Source organism: Phocoena phocoena, chromosome 14, assembly GCF_963924675.1.
Source record: "Phocoena phocoena chromosome 14, mPhoPho1.1, whole genome shotgun sequence".
NCBI classification, from domain to species: domain Eukaryota; kingdom Metazoa; phylum Chordata; class Mammalia; order Artiodactyla; family Phocoenidae; genus Phocoena; species Phocoena phocoena.
The window spans coordinates 36,729,159-36,751,961 of NC_089232.1; the positions used below are offsets into that span (position 1 = coordinate 36,729,159).

Consider the following 22,803-nt stretch of genomic DNA (forward strand, 5'->3'; position numbering starts at 1 on the left):
AACTATCTCCCACCCCCATCCCTCACTTGCTCACTGTGCTCTAGTGTCCTTAAGACATGTTCTTCCTCAGAGCAAGTAGCCACTGCCCACTCAGCCCCTGTTCTCAAATTGAGGCAGCTAAAGTTCTTATCTCCTGCAGGGTATGGAAGAGGCTAGAAAGAGTAGGAAGGGAAGATGAGATTAGGTGGAAAATGATTAGGAATCTCACCTCAGGATGTGGGCAGATGGTGGGTCCTTGTAGCACCAGGATTTTCCCAGCCCAACCCGGCAGATGAGGGAGGCACGAAAGACCAGGGAGACTTCTAAAATGCCTGATGCTATCTTGGAAATTACAGCCCAGCCACAAGACCCAGAATGATAGCCCCAAACATATAAGGGCAAGTACACACATCCACACGAGGTGACACTAAACCACAACCAGGACTAGAATAGACTTGCATAGCAGGACTCTATAGGCCAGCCACAAAAGCTCACCCTGTCACTTCATTAACCTCACAGCATTTTATGTGATTAAATTTTTTGGTTTCCACTTATCATGTTAGGGTCAGTTTTACTATACTTGCTATTCCTCCTGCCTAGAATGCTTTTTTGCCCCAGATACCTGCATGGTGTACTCAATTTCTCAGTGAGGCCCTCTGGCCACCCAATGTAAAATGACACCACCACTGCCACACCCACACATTCCCTACTCCTGCTTTATTTAGCATTTTCCATCATTCAACGTACTATACGTTTGTCTTACTTGCTTATTATCATCCTTCCCCACTAGAATATCCAGGAAGGCAAAGATTTTAGTCTGTTTCATTTACTGCTAAATACCTGGCACCTAGAACACTGCCTTACACATGGTAGAGGCTCAATACATTTTGTGAAACTAGAATTAACATTCTCTCACTGATGAAAACAGTAATGGTCTTAAACGAGACATAAGATAAAATGTCTTAAAATGTAAACATTCTTTTCTACTCTATAGCAGTTGGTTTAAAAATGAGTTACATTTTCACCTTCTATGATTGATTCCCTTTAAAAGACAATAGAGATGGAGGAATATAATAGATCAGCAGCAAAGACTGTAATTAGATTCCAATTCACACGTGTATCGTATCTTTATAATTACACATTTAAGAAATACAAATCTACATGTGTATCATCTTTATAATTACCTACCTTGGTAAAAGAACTGCCTAATTTAACCAAGGGCACTGTAGGAAATTCCCGCTTTTCACTCATTGTCAGAGATCCTGCATTAAGGCTATAGAGGTTTGACATCACAAGCAAGAGATCTGATGTGGTTTTGACAGGCAGAAAACGGCTCCTAGGAACATTAATACCTAGAGAGTTCTCAAAACTTTTAATGGCAGCCCCTACTGCAGTTTCCAACTGAATGACATTCAGGCCTCCATCCAAAGTCTGTAAGAAAGGGAGCAGGAGAGAGAAACAGAGATTTCAGCAACTTAGTTCCACATGGGCTAGTTAATACTTGGGGAGTGGTTTCAGAGATCCATTGAAGAAAACAGAATTTTGAGAGCTGACATTTCTCAAGCCCCTACCGTACGCCAGGTGCTTATATATATGTGATCTTTTTCAGCTTCATAACTCTTCTCAGTAACATTTCTATTTTATGAGAAAGAACCAAAGGTTCAGAAAACCCACACAGATGCCTGTGACCGAAAGGCCTATCAGTACCAGAGCAACAGGACTGAGGTGGGCCCTTAACTTTTGGGCCCAGTGCTCTTGCCACTGCCACAGCCCAGGGTCAAGTAAGGGCACCATGGCTCGTCTGGCACACTAAAGGGATGGGTGTCGACTCTGAAAGACAGGGCCAGGAACTGAAGAAACTAACTAGGTGAAAAGCAGTGACCCATGGGATAGATGGGCCATAGGGAGTGGGCAGGGGGTCTGTGTGTAGCATGCTGTGATCAGAACCAGGGAGTCTGATGGCCTGCAACTCTGGCTTACCTTTGGATTTACAATGATTTCCATGTCAATAGCATTCTGCTCCTGCAGTCTTTTAACTGCTGCAAGAGAGATCCATAGGTTGTTTGTATTAAATATTTTGAATTTTGATACAGATTTGAACTCATCAACATGTGCTTTTGGCACTTGAGCAATTTCCACCAGTCTCAATTTTCCTTCATACTGAGTGAGTGTCCCACCCTAGAAAGGCAGAGAAGAGTGAGTGCCTCCACATCTCTCCCAATTACAGCCATACTACATTGTTTACAGTCTACGAACGATACAGAAAAGACACTCGTGACAAAATCCCCCAGAAATAAAAAGCATTGGCAGTGATTTGATCTGTGATACAAAGCAACACATGTATTAAAGTAGAACCAAAGAAAATAATTCAGGTTGTCTGTCATCTTATACTGTATACACGCCCTCTTGTCCACAATAAAAGCCCTGGGAGTACATCAGAGTCTGCCTCACTTTCCAAAGATCTCCTACAAGAACAGACATTCCTCTTATTCTCAAACCACCAACCACTACCAAACAACCGATCCTACCACCTCACAACCCTGCTCTGACTACCTCTAAGGTAAGGGGAGTAAAGTCAAGACAGGCTCAAGTGGAGGGGAAGGTACCTCTGAGTGGCCTTAGCCTAGAGGCCATGGCAGTGTGGGAAGAGGGAAGGGATGTCTACTCGTGTGAAGGGGTCATTTGCAAGAGGCATAGAACCCAGCCCCGGGACCAACCATAGTAGTATTCACACATTGCCCACTTTTCTTACTCCCTGAGGGTGAGGAGAAAACCTTGTGTACCATTCCATCAAAGGCCAAGTGTCATCACCATTAAACATGCAAAGTGAAAAAAACAGATTTTTGCTTTGTATCAAACTGCTTTTTTTTTTTACAACAGATATTACAGTGATAAAAAATATAGAGAAATACATATTATAGAAATAAATTTTCATTAAAGGAATAATTAAATAAAAAACACTTAAGCACCAAACTAGAAGAATATTAATGGTTTGAACAAAGTTACTGAAAGTGTTTTCACATATGTTTCAGATTATCCTATAAATATATGTGGAATTGTTTTCAGTTAAAATTGCCCATACAGATTATTCAAAAAGTAAAGATGATTTTACTACTATTAAACCTGGATTTATATACACACTTATATCAGATGGAACTTAGGGTACTCTAGAGTACTATCCCACTTTGGCTTACAATGATGTTATCAAGTTTCTAAACAGAAACTTTCCGACAAAAAGTTTGAACTATGAAATGTGAAGATGTGAATCCCCAAACTGCTTCCTCTCAGTATTTACCTTTACATCTGCACGTGTTTTATTTGTGACTTCCATGACAAATTCACAAGGTTTTCCATTGGGTGGGTTCATTAGATGATTAAGAATATAAAGATCCACGGTGGCACCCAAATTATCTATGTTGGACACAAAAATATACTCTTTGCCTTCTCCTATAAAGGTATCGAGCAAACCAGAGTTGTAGAAACTGGCGTAAATATCTCCATGACCCGGAGGGTACCAGGCTTCTGTATTTTCCCCTGAGAACGATACATTCTTTGCTACAGGTAGTAAAGATTCTTTATTAATCCTCGGGTACCTTAAAAAGAAAACGTTCTTTTTCAGTATCAACTCTTTAGAGCATTCCAGACCTTCAAGTAAAATAATGCATTTAAAGTTAAATAAAACTTCCCTCCCTTTCAGTCTATCAGTAGTAATTTAATCGTAAGTGAATCCATTTAAGAAAATCTCTCATTATCTGTGTTGACCCAAAAAATCAGCTTCCTAGATAGTAATATTTGCTGCAAAAAAAAAAGTATTCCATGGTCATGCAGATGGGAGGACACCCCATATTTTTAAGACATTAATATGTTTCATGACTTCTTAAGAGAGGAGAGACATATTAAGTAAATTTTCTCAAACTTATTTGGTGGTGGGATTGTTCTTTTCCCTGAAAACCTATTTGGGAAATGGTGTCCATTCTTACCAACAGATATATTCAGAAAATCAACAGCGGGATAGTACTTTCCCAGAAAATCAACAGCAGGTTAGTACTCAGGGATGTCTGCTTCCTACCACTGGCAGAACCAGAATCTCAGGCAGATTCTCTTTTAAGAAGTCCAAGTTACATAACCAGAGTGATTGCAACTATCACATATCTATTAACAAATGTTCAGCCTTTAAAGGCATTAAACACTTGCAGACAGTCTTTGGCACTTGTACATCTTGAGGCTGCTGTTTAAACAAAACAAAGAAGTCCTTCTTTCCCAGGAATAACATCCCCCAGAGTTAATTTTTTTACTCCTTGTACCTGCTTTGATTAAAAGTGTAGATTTTCACACGACAGTGATTATACTTCTGTAGTATTTTTTTTGTATCTTCATCCGTGTTAAAAGAGTTCATTAGAACAAGAGGAACATCTGTATTGTAGGTTTTGTTCAAATGCTAGGGAAGAAAACGACAATCAGACTACCCAGACTTACTTTTCTTTTGCTTCAAAGTGTAAAATTAACTCTCCGTGGTTAATCACAAGATGTCCAAAACATCATCTATAAGTTGTAAAATATATAGGTTTGCAATAAAATATAACTATTTAGCATAAGACATTTTGCTATCAATTCACCATGTACTTGCTCATTAAGTCACAACCCTATGAGATAGAAACTACTGTCTGCATTTTATGGATGGCTAAACTGAGGCCCAGAGAGGTGGCAGGTCAGTGGCAGAACAAGGACACCACCCCCCTCACCCCCGCAGTCTGACTCTGCAGCTGTGTGCCCAGCCACAATGCCCTATGGCCTTGCTGGATGGGCAAACACAGGCTAAGCATTTACTCTGTGTCCAAAGCACAGTGGAGATGAAAGTACAAATGTTACAAAGACATGTCTCCCTATTCTCAGGATTCATGTTAAGAATTGTAATTTTACCCCAACTGAAATCTTTTCCATCTCCAGAAAGAGCTAAGAGGCAACAGAGTGAGAAGAAAATAGGATATTAGAAGTCAGACTGTCCTATGTTCAGAGTTTGATTCTGCACTTACTAACTAGCTAGGGAACCTTGGGCAAGTAAATCAACCTGAGTCTTGGTTTCCTCATCTGTAAAATGGGGATGATAATAGTGCTTATCTCACAGAGTTGTGGAGAGGAACAAATGAGTCAATTCACGTAAAGAGCTCAGAATAACACTTGGTGTACAGTAAGTGCTGGATAAATGTTAGCCACTGCTACTGCTCTTATTATTGTGGTTGATGGCACCATATGAGACACTAGGGATAAAGAGATGAAAAACATAGGGCCACTGCCCCTGAAGAGCTTATGGTCTATGATTAATGACTTTATGGACTATGATCAAGAGAGACGCCAACAACAGTTCTTAGCATCCACGGTGCCCAACCAGATACATGAAATTTTCCCCAGCCTCCCAAAAGGGGTTAATAAAGCCAGATCATCCCAGCTGTGATGAAGGCTACCACTAGACAGACAGCGGGGAGAGAGGCGGGGAGATGAAAGGAGAATCCAAAGAGATCCAGAGATTTCAGCACCACAAATGCTATTTAAAGATCAAAAGCTTTTACATCACCCTAAGGCTTTGCTCTTAGAACACCAAACCTTTTCTATACACTAATAAAGAGACTAAAGGTAGCAAGCTCCTTGACTAGTTCAAATGCACATCTGTTATTTTATAAGGTAACATTTACAATACCCTAAAAACTAAAAATGATTTTGTTAGCTCGTGAGAAAGGCTAACAGCTACTACTCACTTCGATTTGCTGAACGGTCAGATCCAGAAAGGTATTCTCATTCCTCACACCAATCAGACTCTTCGGGCCTTTGCAGCCCATGCTGGTTCCCAAACCACCATTGAGTTTCACCACCACCAGCTTGTTCAGCACAGAAGATATGTTATCAGGTAAGCCCCTGGCCTTTATCTTCTCATAGGGTTGAATCTGAAATTTTAAAAAAAAATTATAGAATAATTCAAACAGCTTTATAAAAGGTTAAACCAAATCAATACCAAGGTTATTTCCATGCTTCCTTAAAGAGGTCTGCTTTCTCTGTAGAAAGTTTCAACTACATTTCCTTTAATGTCCAGGGCCCTTCTGGTTCAAAATCAAGTTCTCATCGGCAACTTCCCTTGCACAGAGAAGTAGTTCAGCAGTTCATTGACAGTACAATGGAGTACAAGAGGGGGAAAAGTATTTATAGTCTACAAATATTTGTCTGGCTGGTGAGAACACCCAAGTCTCGTGGACTACCTTCAAAAACTCAGAATTCTCAATTTGCATCAACATAGCAAATAGGGTGCACTAAACTCATCAAATCTGTGACTATTTCTGGTACACTGTGAATCTACTTCAGTTCTGGAGAAGTATATATACGATCACACAGTTCTTGGTAATATATTCATGCTACTCCTGGAGACAGTGCCAAATACTCAAAACAAGCTAACAGTACCTGCTCTATTATGGTTCACAAGGGTGTGATTATTGCAATCTGAAAGTCTTTTTTTTTTTTTTTTTTAACGAAAGCAAGTTTGCCTGAAAGAAAATGAGTTGTGTAAACAGTAAAACAAGTTCGAAATGAGCATAGAACCTTCACCTTCGATTCATCCCTCACAGGGAAGGAACAATGACACAGTGGAAGCTCAAATTCTTCTGTTTAAAGAAGAGGCACAAGCAAGTCTAAATATCTTATAACAAGAATGAAAGTTTTTAAAAAGTTCACAGTATATTTTCTATCCATTTACAGAAGAACATTTGTTGTTATTTTTCTTTAATGAAATAAGTCATCAAATGTCCTCTTTGGTTACATGATGGTGGAGGATAGATAACACTTGAGGGGACTGAAAAAATAAAACCCTATCATACACTTTGCTGTTTTCATGTTCTACTACATGTAGGTGTGTGTGATGGTGTGTGTGTGTATGTGTGTGTGTATGATGAATAAAGTCTATGATTGGAAAAGGAGTTGATGGGCTCACATTGCAGTGATTAGGCTGTGAAGGCAAAAATCCCTTTATACTTGGTCAAAAATACATACATGTCAAATGTGGATTCCTGGCCATACACTTCAAGTATCTATTGAGAATTTCTTAGGCACATTATATCTACTCAAAAGAGTCATTAGCGGGCTTCCCTGGTGGCGCAGTGGTTGGGAGTCCGCCTGCCGATGCAGGGGATACGGGTTCGTGCCCCGGTCCGGGACGATCCCACATACCGCGGAGCGGCTGGGCCCGTGAGCCATGGCCGCTGAGCTTGCGCGTCCGGAGCCTGTGCTCCGCAACGGGAGAGGCCGCAACAGTGAGAGGCCCGCGTACCGCAAAAAAAAAAAAAAAAAAAAAAGAGTTATTAGCAAATGGGACCAAGCCAATTAGTTTCCAATTATCTTTTTAAAGCCAAGAATTTACATTTCCATTTAGCAGTTTTTTTGTTTTTTTAATTGGCTGTGTTGGGTCTTCGTTGCTGCGAGTGGGCTTTCTCTAGTTGCGGCGAGTGGGGGCTACTCTTCGTTGCAGTGCACGGGCTTCTCATCGTAGTGGCTTCTCTTGTTGTGAAGCATGGGCCCTAGGCACACAGGCTTCAGCAGTTGCAGCACATGGGCTCAGTAGCTGCAGTGCATGGGGCTCAGTAGCTGTGGCTCAAGGACTCTAGAGCATAGGCTCAGTAGTTGTGGCGCACAGGCTTAGTTGCTCCGCGGCATGTGCGATCCTCCCGGACCAGGGCTCAAACCCATGTCCCCTGCATTGGCAGGCGGATTCTTAACCACTGCGCCACCAGGCAAGTCCCTAGCGGTTACTTCTGACTTCCCAGAAAAGAGTCTGATATTTACAGAAGCCTCACAAGTGTGTGAAAATCAATTTAACTGAAAACCCCTAGTTCATGTATTCATTTTAGGTAAAACTGTTTTAGTATGGAAATATTTTTACCTATTTAATGTTTCTTTTAATACACTTTAAAAAGAAAATAGAATACATAGAAGCAAATTTTTTTCCTACATATGGTGAGACAGGCCTATGTTTTTCAATTTCACCTAAAAATACTTTGATTGTGAAATATCACACATACAAAAGTTTATAAAATACACATACAGGGTAGAAAGAATAACCTAAATTTAAAAAGAATACTGCCATAGCGTAGAAGCCTGCATGCATCTGTCCCTGATCATATTCCTCTTCCACCCCTAGTGGTAACAACCACCTTGACTTTGACTTCCTGTAGTTTTACCACCTATGTATGCATTCATAATGATAACAATATTTTACTTAATTTTATTTGTCTCTAAACTTTTAAATAAGTTGAATCATACTATAAAGTATCCTCTTGTGACTTGCTTCTTTAATTCAATGTTTTGTTTTAAGAATTATTCACATTAATGCATGCAGCTATAATACATTCACTTTTCACTGCCATGTAGTATTCAGTTTATGTATCCACTGAGAGACAAAATTGTCATTATTCACAGATGATATGATTTTACATGTGGAAAAATCCAAAGACCTCACAAATAAATTGTTAGGATAATGTAAGCATAGCAACATTGAAGATACATGGTCAGTATTAAAAAAAAACAACAAAAAACACTGCTTTTAGGGACTTCCCTGTTCGAGCATTTGTTAAGAATCTGCCTGCCAATGCAGGGGATATGGGTTCGAGCCCTGGTCCAGGAAGATCCCACATGCCGCCAAGCAACTAAGCCCGTGCCCCACAACTACTGAGCCTGAGCTCTAGAGCTGTTGAGCCACAACTGGTGAGCCCACATGCCACAACTACTGAAGCCTGCGCGCCTAGAGCCTGTGCTCCGCCACAAGAGAAGCCCGCGCACTGCAACAAAGAGTAGCCCCAACTCGCCACAACTAGAGAAAGCCCGCGCAGAGCAACAAAGATCCAACGCAGCCAAAAATTAAAAAAAAAAAAGCCACTGCTTTTGGAGCCCTTGTGCACTGTTGGTGGGAATGTAAAATGGTGCACCTGTTAAGGAAAAAAATATGGTGGTTCCTAAGAAATTAAAAATAGAATTATCATATGATCCAGCAATTCCACTTCTGGGTATATCCCCAAAGAATTGAAGGCAGACTCTCAAGAGATGTTTGTATACTCACCTTCTTAGCAGCAGTATTCACAATAGCCAAAAATGGAAGCAACTCAAATGTCCATCAACAGATGAATGGATTAAAAAAAATGTGGTGTATACACACATGGAATGTTTTTCAGCCTTAAAAAGTTAGGAAGTTCTGATACATACTACAACATGGATGAACCTTGAAGACATTATATTAAGTGAAATAAGCCAGTCACAAAAAGACAAATACTTGTATGATTCTACTTACATGAGGCACCTAAAACAGTCAGATTCAGAGACAGAAAGTAGCAGGATGGTTAACAGGAACAGGGAGTTGCTGTTTAATGGGTTGAGAGTTTTAGTTTTGCAAGACCAAAGAGTTACGGAGGTTGGTTGCACAACAATATGAATGTACTTAACAATACTGAATTGTATACTTTAAAATGTTTAAAGGTGGTAAAAAATTAACTGCTTCTATATGTAAAAAAATTATAAAATTGATTTTAAAAGTGTCTTTTATAATAAAACCATCAAAAATAGCAAATATCTAGCAGTAAATCTAACAAAAGATACATAAGATTATACACAGAACACATTTTTGAGAAAAATTAAGACTTAACTAAATTCAGGGATTTATTTATCATGTTCCTAAATTAGAAGACTTGCTAATGTAAAGATGTTAATTCTCCCCAAACTGATCAATGCAATCCTAATAAAAATCTGAAGAGTTTTTTGTGTGGTAACTGACAAGCCAATTTAACATATGTATGAAAACACAAAGGGCCAGGAAGAGCCAAGACACTCTCAAAGAAAACCTTAAGTCGGAGAACCAGCTTTATAACTTATAACATTCTTTTTTTTAAAACTGTAGTAAATATGTATAGCATAAAATTTGCCATCTTAACCATTTTTAAGTGTACAGCTGAGTAGTATGGAGTACATTCACATTATGGTGCAGCCAATCTCCAGAACTCTTTCATCTTGCAAATGGAGCTATACTCATTAGAAAACAAGTCCCCACTCCCTCCTTTCCCCAGCCCCTAGCGATCACCCTTCTACTTTCTGTCTCCATGAGTTTGACTACTCTGGGTGCCTTAGACAAGTAGAATCATACAATATTTGTATTTTTGTGACTGACTTATTTCACTTAGCACAATGTCCTCAAGGTTTATTTAGCATTCTTTTTTTAAAGTGGCTTATATGTCTGAGGAGATTCCAAATTAATGCAGGTTTTTCCAGAAACATATTTTTATTTAATAAAGTTGATGTGTGTGTATGCAACAGATCTGAGAGAAGGCAGGATTGATATGAAGAACTGGAATACAGGTACAGGTTGGCAAATTCTATGGCAAATTGAGCCTTATATAAGTTATTTATTCCATTTGCAGGTATTAAAACTGGAATAGAATACATGTTCTGAAGTCTTAGTTTAGTAAATCAGAAAATGGATTCTCTTTATTTGAATTTAATGAACATAACAATACTCTCTTAACTTTGAATTAAAAGAATGAAAAGAAAACTACAGGTGTACCACAGTTCTAAAAGTATAAATCTAAGAAAATGCTGATCTTTCGGATACATATGAAAACAGGACAGAATGGCAGGGCTTGGGGTTTCAGACACTGCTCAACACCTGAGTTGTGAATTTACTAGTATCTCTGAGGGATAGGCAGCTTGTCATTTCAAGGCAAAAGCTTTACAAAAATGTAAACAATGTAAAAAGAAATTTAAGTATGTAGTCAAAAGATCAATAGTATGGCATTTTTTTCACTGTCACTCTCCAGACAGTGCTAAATGCAGCTGAGGAACTGAAGTTTTCATTTTATTTAGTATTAAATGTAAATCAATACACATGGCTAGTGGCATGTGCAGTTCTAGATGGTCTGTTAAAAGAAAAAAATCAACTGAGGGATGAGAATTATGTTTCAATTCGTTTTAATAAAACTCTGCCAAAATCCTTCTTTGTTCAATACAATCTTTTTTTCTTTCACTTTAATGACACTGACATCACATCACAAGACATTCAACCAAACACATAAACACAACATTTGAGTATATTAGATATCTTTAAGAAGAATATAATTTCCTTTTTGAGCCAACAAATGTTTACACAAATTTAAATAATAATATCAGGCAGAATAATGTAAACTGGATTATATCTTAATTCTACTCTTTGAAGAACTGTTTGGTATAGTAACACTCACAGGATTAAACAAAGTGAGGTTTAGGAACCATTTTTAGAAAAAGTACTAATAGGGATTTTTCACCTCCTGTGCAGATGAATTAAAAACCAAATGTCAACCTTGTTGCCTTAAAGTTTCACCAAGAGAAAAAAACCCTCCAAAGTCATGTATGTTCATGATAAAACATCTTTGATCCACATACCATAAAGAATATAAAGTATTTAGAGAAAAAATACGTTTTGTTCCCACTAAACAATCTTCAAAACATGCATTTTACTAGAATGCTTTAAGAAGACAATTCCTTATGACTGAGTCTATGGAGGCTAAACTAATTTTTTCTCGTATCCCCCAAATTTATTCTATAATGGTGATAAACAAAAGGTCTCAGCCTCATGATTTTAACACTAGGCCACTTGGCCTTCAGCCAAAAGGTATATTAAGTATACTTTTAGTTTTAATTCAAATCTTCCCAAGACTGGTATCTTAACTTGAGTTTAAATTTAAAATGTACTTCTGAATTACTTTTCAAATATTTGGAGTGAAATAAAACAAGCTGATCCAAGCATAACACTAAATTCCAAAACCGAGCTAATGAAGACTTTTGGGTACAGGCCCAGGCAACTCACAAGTAGAAAGACTTGTTTACCATTCAGGTTAGGGCCCAGAATTCTCTGTGAAGTGCCATATTTAGAACCTTGTACCCCAATTTAAGTGGGCAGGGAGTCACCCTACAAATGTCAAGGAACCATGGTTCTTTAGATGGTGCTCTCAGTAACACCTACTTGTCTTGCTATATCTAATTCTTAAAAGCAGCTAGCTAATTAAATACCAGTACCACTGAGGAATTGACTGTTAACAAGAAAAGGACTATGGAGAGAAAAGGAAGAAGTCACAAGGTGTGAAGTAACAAGGTACAGCCAGGGGAAAGATGTCCAGAGTCATCAAGTTAGTGTTGCTGTTCGAAGGCTCCACTTTTACTTAGGTTTCGACTTATACCCACAACACTCCCACACGCAGACACAGACACACAGAAAGGCACCAATTGTGTGAGTCCAGGAAGCCAGGACACTTTTGGTCTACAGCTTATTACAGGTTAAATTAGGTGGTAAGCTCAGCTTCCCAACACACAAATCACCCTGTATACATGCCAACACAAGTTCTCTCTGTTGGTGATGCTATTCACACCCTCCACCAGGGACCTCACCAAGCAATCCCACAGAGCTCGGTTTATTTCCACAAGCCAAGGGGACCTGTGTTAGAAGGTTGCTTGGTAACAGCTGAAGTTTTGCTGGACACACCTAGTCACAGAAACATTATTAGACCTGTGCTCCACTTTCTCCTCCTCAGCTCCCCCAGGAGAATGCACAAAGACATCCACTCAGGCAAAGATGGAAGGTGTTGGGAGACAACAGGGAGTACCATGCACTGCCGGATGTGGCCTTGATGTTACTCTGATTGAATCACTTTAGTCAGTGACTAGTGCTATCTTTGCGCTTTCAATCCTGATCACCCTGTTTCTCTTTCATGTCTCTATTCAGACATGAATAGAATTCAGTATTCTAAGAAGACCACTGCTGCACGTAAATATACAGCAGGGCAACCCCTACAGGTGAGGTGGGGCAAACCGCATGAGACTCCCTCAAAATACGCAGCGGAGACGAGGCCACTCATGTTCTCTTCTCACTGGGAGAAAAGAATGGGTCAAACACCCAAGTTCCTCTGGGGAATGAACAAAAGAAAGTAGCTGGCAATCTATGAAAGAACATACTTTAAACACCATTCTTCCCTCTAGGATGTCAATCTAGTTTTTCTGCAGAAACAAAGATTTTTAAAAAGATCATTTAAAAACTGTCTAACGTGATCTGTATCTTGCCAAGTCTGCTCACACTTACTTTCCAGTTATCAGAAAAGCTGAATTCCTCACACCGTCATGGAGACATGTTCCCATTAGCAACAGTATAACCTGGTTCTTGGTAGCATATTCGTGCTATTCCTGGAGACGGTGCCAGACAAGCTAACAGTGCTGCCCTGTTACGGTTCACAAGGGTGTGATTATTGCAATTCGAAATTTTTTTTTTTCAACAGAAGCAAGTTTGCCTGAAAGAAAAGAGCTGTGTAACAGTAAAAAAAAGAGTTTGAAATGACGCTCCATATGTACAGGAAGTGTTCCAAGAACATCAGCTTATTCACCAAACCCTCACTGCACAGCCTTTGTGTACCAAGGCTCACATTGTCTCTTTACTTCACATTTCTAAAGGTAACGACCAAAATCTGGGTCATTTGAAAGCTCCTACCAATTAATTTAATGACAGAAAAATCATACCTAATCCAGACATTTGTTTTCTCATTCAGGAAAAGCCAGCAAATCATGTACATTATCACATACTCCACCAACACACTTGCCAGCACCCCCTCGGCCACCAAGATACGCTCAACTGCTATTCATAGAGCAAATAAAGCCATCCTCTATGGGGAATGCCCTCGACCTTCTGCCACCAGATCAGATCCTCGGGACCTCCCTGCATCTCCACCTCTGCTGCTTCCCCTTCCTTCTCGTCACAGGAAAAGCTGTCCCCCACCCTAAGGCAATCTCTCTGCCAGTGCCCATCTCAAGATCCCTGTTTCATCAATCTCCCAGTCTCAGCATCAACCTCTCCTTCTCTATTCCTTTCCATCAGCATGAACAAATTCAAATATTTGACATCTAAAAAGCAAAGAAAACAGCAATGCATACACTCACTCATCCCTTTCCATACTCACATCCCTCTTTTCTCCATCTTCTTAAAGGCAAAGGTTCTTGAAAAAGTTGCTGCACTCACCTCTACTTCCTCACCTCCCTTTCACTCGCTCACCTGCTGCAATCTGGTTTTCTCCATAGTTCAATGAACTGCTCTTACCAAGGTCATCAACATCCTTCTAATTGCTAAATCCTATCCATAACATCAGTACTTCTCTAACTGTGCTCTCAGCTGCATTTGACACAATTGACCACTCCCTAGATCTTGAAATCCTCTATCCTCCTTGACTTCTGAAACACTGCATTCTATTTTCCTCCTCTTTCTTCCTGTTCCTTTTCAAGCCCCTTCTCAGTAGACCTCCTCTTTCCAGCAATCTGCTCCTGTCTCTATGGCACCAAGACACACCCAACTGCCAAGCCAAGAGCTTGCTTACATCTGATCAATGACCAAGTCCTGTCAGCCTCAGGAAACTGTCTCTGTTGTCACAGCCGGCATCCCACCCACCTCTCATCTATGTTACTGCAGTGGTCTCTACGGTCTCCTTACCTCCCTCCAACCCACCCTCTACCTTGCAGGTGGTGATCTTCTGGAAAATAAAATTTGAAGATGTTTCTCTCCTGATTACATCATTCACAAAGCAAACAATGACACGGCATGGCAGAGATCATTAGCTGCCTACCCCAACATCATTTTTCCCCTTCCGTTTCAGAACGCTGATTGTCAGCTGGGCACATCATCACCCCCCAAAAAAGACCACATTTCCAGCTTCCCTTGCAGCAGGTATTTGTGCCAAAGTGCTGGTCACTGTGATTAACTGGAAGTGAGTTGAAAGATTTCCAGAAAGTCTCTGTGAAAGGGCAGAGGTTGTGCCCTTCTTCCCCCTTCCTGCTGTTTGGAACGAAGACACGATGACTAGAGTTCATTCAGGTGGCCACCGGGGACCATAAGGAGATATGGTGAGAATAGTAGAGTGGCAAGACAGAGAAGTGCAGGTTCCTGATAACCCACCAGGTTGCCATACTAGCTCTGGATTGTGTCTCTCTACATTTACTCTATTATTTTGAGTTTCACTACTAAATGTAGCTGAATTGAATCCCAAACAGAAGATGTGGTATACAAGGTCCATAATGATTTGGCCCTTTTTTTCCTCTGCTCTCCTACTTTCCCTACACACTGTTCTCCACGAACATGCAGCGTTGGGCTCTCTAATGTGCCACATCTCTTGCTTGCAAGTCTCTGCACTTTCCCCCTCATGCAAACTCACTTCACCAAATGCCTTGTCTTCATCTTCCACATCTCAGTTCAGAGCAGTGATTCTCAGCCTTTATGAGCTATCAGTCACTTGTGAAAATCAGACGCTAATGGACTCTCTTTCAGGAAAGTGCAATGCCATCCCCCCAAAAAAACAAAACTTCACTACTGTGGAAATTTCACAGCATATAAAAATAATCTTTATAAGAGATGCTGTTTATTTCCCAGTGAAAGTTAACATGCAAATAAAGCAAAAAATAAACTAACTCTCCAAACTGAATTTCAATGAAAAGGCTTCTGTTTGGCTTGAATTAGAAGTTGACACTGTAGATGGACTTTGAGATGCCTGCCATCTTTAACTGCCATTCAATTTTGACTTTCTTTTTTGATGATCTTGAGTACTAAAAACCTCAACTCTCTCCAAGGCAAGCTCTCACAGCTTGCTCTGTCAGTTGAATGCAGGCTTATGCTACGAACACCAGAATTCCCCAAGACTTCGAGAACTCAATGGCTCGTACATTTTCTGTATCTTCAAAAGTCAGTAAGGTCATCTTCGGTGAAGTCTGCCTTACTCGTGCAGGATTGCACCATCTTTGATGCAACGCTCACAGATGCAGAAGAGGATGAATGCCAGTGTATGTGGTGCTTACTCTCCTCTGCAGTAGCAGGACCAGAAGTGCTGGCTGGCATCACAGATACTACTGTGTACACAGCACCAAGACTTTTCTTCCAGCACAAATTTTGTTTGGCTTGGAAACTTTATCATTTTAAAAACATTTCCAGAAGAGGTTCATAAATAACAATTCCTCTTTGAGGGCACCAGCAGGCACATAATGGGTGAAAAACATTACTCTGGCTGCCCTGAGAAATGTCTGAAATTGCAAGGACATGCTAAAGGGAAATGATGTAGCTGCTGTTTCCTCCATGACCTGATTCAAATCATTTTAATAAACTACGTCAATTCCAGCATGAATTTTATCATTTGACAAAAAGATTGCTCCAGAACTGAATGAGGCAGGAGAGTAAAGTAGCTGAGAGCACAGGCTTTTAGCCAGGCTGCCTGGGTTTGGATCCTAGGTTCCACTGCTTATTATGGCAAATTATTTTTCTGTTCAAAGTCTTTTTCAACTACTTCATTGACCTGTTATGAGGATAAATGAGACAATATGTGCGAAGTGCTAAGCGAAATGTGTGGCCCGCAGTAAGAACACAGGTGCTGGCTGTGCTATCACTACATCACTGATCCACCCCACCCCACACTTGAACATTTCTGAAACCAGGATGCATCATACAACCAACGGGATCTGAAAATTAATGGGTTGCACTTTTTTTCTTTCTTAGTTGTACATAAAAGGTACAACTTATAATCGATGGCACAAATTTGATAAAATACGGCAAAAAAATTTGATAAAACTGAATTTCTCTCTTTGCTCTGGGTCACAAACCAGCTCAGTGATCTCCCAGGTATGGGTTCCACCCCATCTCTCTCCAGTTATGTGTAGCTTGAGGATAGTTTAAGACAGAGGCCAACAAACTATAGCCTGTGGGATAGTCAGACCTGCCACCTGTTTTCACAGGGTGCTGCTGGAACACAGCCGCTCTCGTCAATTTACATGTCGTCTATGGCTGCTTTTACGCTGCCATGGCTGAGGTGAGCGATCATGACAGAGACTACACAGCCTACAAAGCCTAAAATACTCATCATCTGACCCTTTACAGAAAAGGTCTGCCAAACCCTGGTTTAAGACGGTCTTCTGTGGTTTTGATAATATCTCTGCCTTTCCAAACTTTTCTCCTCCTAACCTGGCTCCATGCTGCGTGATGACTTCTCAGGATGGCCAGAGTAGGCGCTCCCTCAGGCCGTGTGAGCTTGCAGTTCCGCTGGCAACAATGCTGCCACAGAACAATCCCCCAGGCTTTTGTATCCCCGCATATTCATCCAAGAAAGCAAAACCAAGGATGTGTAGCTGGTAGCAGAACTCAGCAATTTTCAAAACAACAGAAGGAAAACCTGTTTATAAAAGATAAAAGTCTTTTATCTACTCATATGAGGTACCTAGAGTAGTCAAATTCATAGCGACAGAAAGCAGAATGGTGGTTGCCATGAGATCAGGGGAGAGGGAAATGGGAGTTGTTTAATGGGTATAGAGTTTTGGTTTTGCAAGATGAAAAAGTTCTGGAGATTGGTTGCACAACAATGGGAATATATTTAACCCTACTGAAGTGTACACTTAAAAATGGTCAAGATGGTAGATTTTATGTTATGTGTATTTTACCACAATTAAAAGAATTTTTTAAAAAGTTAGTCTTTTGTGTGGGTGTATATGTGCAGGTACACATATACACCCTGTCAAGGTGTCAGAGAACCACATAGCAAAATCGCTTTCTGTGACACTCATATGACCAGGAGGGAGTCTGACAAAGCCCCCACTTCCTGCTTCAGGTACTACCAGCTTCTATCAGTAATTATTACACTGTCTCCAAATTGCCTGTTCAGTGCTCCGTATCCCCAGGAAGGCAGTAACTGCCATATGGTACTCCCCCTACCGTATCTATCACCTTTAATTATGTGTCATGCTCATTAGCGGCACTCACATATTTGTTGAGTAAATAAGTGAATAAATGAATGGAACAAACAGCTATTAATAAATGAAATCCATTCTCTGGAACTTATTTCTTGCCTTATTAAATACTAAGTTTCAAACAAAAGTGGTGTCATCACTAATTAGAAACCTGATTACAAACATCATTATTTTAATTTAAAAAAAAGTACTGAATTAGCCAACACTATATACAATTCTGATAAAGAAAACCTAAATCTAAGACTTTGCACTGCATAAAAAATCATTTTTACAGGCCATAATATTAGTGTAGTAATTATAAAATGATCCCTCTGTGATAGGAAACAAACAGAACGATCACATACTAAACATTATAAGCTAAGCCTGGAAAAGTACATTTCCTAAGAAAGTTCTTTCGTCTTCTTTCACTTAAGAAATTATAAGAACACAAGACAAACTATCAAATCAAGTACATATTTTAATTGTGCCAGCTATTGATGTTAACTCCCACATCTTTGTTTCTTTTTAAATTAATTTTAATTATTCTAAATTACATGTCAACTAGACCTTACAGACAGGAAAACTGGGTAATTTTTCCAGTAGTGGAGGAAATGAACTGTCCTTTTCATACACTGAGTCCACACATGTCCAAAAGCAAAAATTTGTAAGACGGAGTAAGTAAACAGGTCCTTTCAAAGAAAAAGTCAGAAATCTTGGCAACAACACTGCTTTCTAAACAACTACACTCATCAGCACCAACCCAATAACTCATGCACAATATCCTTCACCACAATCTGCTACCTCAGTTACTAAAGTCAACCTTAATAAAAATCTCAGAAAGAACTATTACCAGGAGCTAGAATCATAAAAATCACTTATTTTCATCTTAAGTCTCATATTGCCCTCTCAGGGGAGCCAAACTTGAATACTGTGCCTTTTTGTTACATAAAGGTAAGGATCATAGCCATTCAAAGTCCAACAACCAATTATTACAAATAAAAGGATGGCTCCATATTAAATTAATACAAACAACTAACATAATGCAAATAAGCCAAAGGAAAAATTCAACCTAATAATCAAATAAAAATTTTAAAATGTTTCACCTCAACTGGCAAATATTTTTTAAAACAATAATACTCAATGCTTTAATAAATGTAGCAAGACTGACAATAGACTGTAGGTCTCTACTCAATGCTAATTCAGAGAGGCCTTTCCTTTCTCTGCCTACCCCCTCTAAAATATTACCTCTACTCCCTCATTCCCTATATCCTTACCTTTGTTTTTTTCATGTCACTTATCACTACCTGAAATTACATTACATATCTTTTACTGTCCACACCTCCACTAGACTATAAACTAAAAACTAGATGAGGGTAAGGCTTTATCAGTATGGTTCTCTACTAATATACAGTTGGCACTCAAAATATAGCTGTTGATCCAATAAATTAATGTGACTAGGAGTGCAAACTGGTATACTTTCTGGAAAGGAATTTGAAATGTCTAATAAGAAACTTTAAAAACTTTATATCCTCCGAACACAACACCATTTCTGAATATTTATTCTTAGAAATAATTCTGAGATGCAAGGATTTATATATAAGTATATTCATTACAGGGTTTTTATAATAGGAAAAAAAGTAAGAGTCAACCTACATGCCCAACTACAGGAGATTTTCCAGAAGTAACACACACTGATACACTTGTACAAACTCCCAACTCTCACACTTCTGTCAACTGTTTTTACTACTATATTTCCTTCAAGTGATGAGTTAGATTCATTATCTTATTTCCTACCATCAAAAAATTGAGAAAAAACATTTGAATTCCCAACTTTTGCCACGCCCAATGATAGATGATCAAAGAATCTTATAATGGTCATCCATCAACCTTCCTACAATTTCACCTAAGCTTTAACGATCCAATGCCAAGAACGCTCTGCAAAACTTCCCCTGCTCACTAAACCTGACACCCCACAACGAACACACAAATCCTTTAAATACCTAAATGTCCACACAAAATGAGAATGGGTGCCCAATTCTTTTAATAGCTACTACGATAGTCCTCTGAAACAAGGCTTCACATCTAGCTTGAGTTTAGTAGATAAAAAAATCTATAAACATGGATGGAGTTGCTGGTTAAAGACAATCTACATACACCACCCTGGAGCTTTCACTACGTGGATCTTCAATAAAACTCATAAAACAGAATAGTACAGCTAATCATTTTCATAACAGAGAACATTATGTTGCTTATCCTCACTGGCCTTACAGCTACTAAGGAGCACAGACTTCCTGTAATCCAGAAAGTTAAAGAATTTCCTAGAATTTATCTCTGCAATCAGGAAAAATCACTAGCGATAGATGAGCTTTATCTATTACAACAAAAATTGCAAACTACCAACACATTTGATACAAGAGAATTACAGGGATGTAAAGTATGGCTCACCTACTTGGTGGAATATTTTACAAAAAATAAGATACATAGAAAGAATTAAAGTATTCATGACCATAAATGAAATAGATATCAAATTAAATATACTGATAACAAATAAATATATATTCATAACCAAAGACAAAGAATATTTAAATAAGAAAAGTTACAGAACTTAAAAAAGAAATACCATCTTAATACAATTCTGTTGTTTTCACTGTGTCCAGGATAGCACCTGACATCTAAGAGGTACTTAGTAAATATTTGTTGAATGTATAACAACAATAGTAAACATTTACTGAGTCTTTATCAGAGTGCCTGGCACATAGTAAATGCTTTACATGCATTCTCAATAATATTAAAATCTTACTTTTATTATGTCTACTTTTTATGAGTGAGGAGACTGGGATTAAAGCAGTTAAATAACCTGCTGAATGTTATGTGGCTAAGAAGTAATGAAGCTAGGATTTAAAACTCTGGAGTCTATTCTTGACCTCACTTCCATTACAGGTAAACTGGAAAAAAACCCTGCTAAGTACACTGAAGGCAGAATGAATTCAGTATACATAGGGAGGTGGTTTTGTAATGGTGGAATATATTGATTGACACTGAGCATGAGGTAATTTCTCACATACCTGTTGAATAAGTATATGATTAAGAATATTATAGCTCAATATCATGAGATCAGAGATTTTAAACTATAAAAAATTGCTCAATACACATCATTAACGTATAGAAGCTAAACTGCAAGGAAGTCAGCTAGCCCTGATAAAGGGAGTTGAAAAAAGAAAAACAAAACAGGAAAAATTAAAAGTAGCCATTTCTTCAGTGGGAACCAAGAACTATAAGAAATCGGAATTTCCGGGCTACCCTGGTAGCGCAGTGGTTGAGAGTCCGCCTGCCGATGCAGGTGACACGGGTTCATGCCCCGGTCCGGGAAGATCCCACACACCGCAGAGCAGCTGGGCCCGTGGGCCATGGCCGCTGGGCCTGCGGGTCCGGAGCCTGTGCACCGCAGCGGGAGAGGCCACAGCAGTGGGAGGCCCGCGTACCGCAAAAAAAACAAAAAAAAAAACCAAACAAAACAAATCGTAATTTCCTATGTAACTCAGAGTGAGAGGGCCACTCCTCCACTTACCTCCTAAAAACACATTCCAACTAGCCTGCTATATAAAGCCTGCTATATAACCTCTCATCTCCTATATTTTCCAGCATCTTCTTAGTTCAGCCAAATGGATCCCTCCAAATCGACAATGAACTGCAGACATGGTCCCTACTTACCTTGTGTAGACTCAGTTCTAATGTCACCTCTTCATCCCTAACTTGCTTAGGACTTTCCAACTCCCCAACTGCTCTTTCCTGCTACACTTGCTACATGTACCAGAAACCCACTTATCTAAAACATTTTAGATAGGTAGACGGTAGATTTAAAAAACAAGTTCAAACACAGAACAATGAAAAAGTTTTAGATACATAAAATATTTCAACTTTTGTTCAATCGTTCACAGAGATCTTTTCCTTTGGTATGGTATGGATCTGCTGACCAGAGCTCTGTCAACTTATGTAAACCAATAAGATACCATCTGTGATTTTCCAGTTTCGTTTCTTCAAAGTGGACCAAGATCTTAGTCAACTGTGAAACAATCTGTGTGCTGAAGATTCATACTTATCTCGCCCTCACCTAATTTAACAATACTTTTTTTCTCTTTGGCTACTCATCTTTATCCAACTTTCTCAAAGGATTCAACTCAATTTTCATGGAAATAAATTTTTGAAGCCCATTTCATTCATAAAATTTAATTTCATTATGTCATTACAAAACTATAACTAGTATGAACAGGTTTGGGAACAAACACTATTAAGTTTTGGTGAACAAACTACTCCACTTAGTAAGAGAAGAATTTAGGATGATTTAGACCCAAGCATTCAAAGAAAACGGAGAACACCAGTTAATCGCTCTAGGATGGAAGTGCGTTAGTGAACTGTCTCTGAAACTACCTTCACAGCTATTATCCCATTGTACTATAAATGTAACTTTGTGTAAACATCTCCCCACTAAACCAAAAATTCAAAATTGGCTTGCTATTGCATGCTTGTGTTGTTTATTTCTTTAGCCCTCTAGGCAGCTACACAGACCCTGAGGTGGCCAAAGCCCTCCTCCCAGCTTTAAACAACCTCTTGTATTTACCCCATTCATTTTCTGTGTATGTTATTACATGGGAAAGGTTGGGAAGCATTGCACAAAGTTGTAAGGTGTTTAAGAGCAGTGATTGTCTTTATTTTTGCATTCCCAATAATTAAAATAGTGGATATTTGATAAATTTGTAGAGTAAAAGTAATGAGAAAAGGAGACCCTTGTCTTCAGCTAGGGATGAGATGTGACTGCTGAGGTAAACCTGGGCCAGCACAGCAGCGATGGGAAATGAGTCTTTTAAAATAATCTTATTTCTTTACACATTTATGTTTTCTCTCTTCTACCAGAATGAAGCTCCACTGAGTGTCAGGCCCTTGTCTATCTTGTTCACTTGTATTCTGATGCCTAGATAAATGCTTACCCCACAGTACCCATTTAATAAATATTTGTTAAATGTGTTGCTGTTAGAACTTCAA

The 22,803-nt window shown here is 39.1% G+C and overlaps 1 protein-coding gene across 1 annotated transcript in view; it reads right to left on the reverse strand.

The window, feature by feature from the left end:
* UGP2 (UDP-glucose pyrophosphorylase 2) overlaps positions 1 to 22,803 on the reverse strand; it is a 52,656-nt gene that overhangs the window by 1,820 nt on the left and 28,033 nt on the right. The window contains exons 4-8 of the mRNA XM_065891133.1: positions 5,733 to 5,918; positions 4,284 to 4,417; positions 3,275 to 3,572; positions 1,960 to 2,157; positions 1,168 to 1,410 (exon numbers count right to left, since the gene is read on the reverse strand). Coding sequence (XP_065747205.1) covers positions 1,168 to 1,410; positions 1,960 to 2,157; positions 3,275 to 3,572; positions 4,284 to 4,417; positions 5,733 to 5,918 — 1,059 coding nt within the window. The remainder of the gene's footprint in view (positions 1 to 1,167; positions 1,411 to 1,959; positions 2,158 to 3,274; positions 3,573 to 4,283; positions 4,418 to 5,732; positions 5,919 to 22,803) is intronic.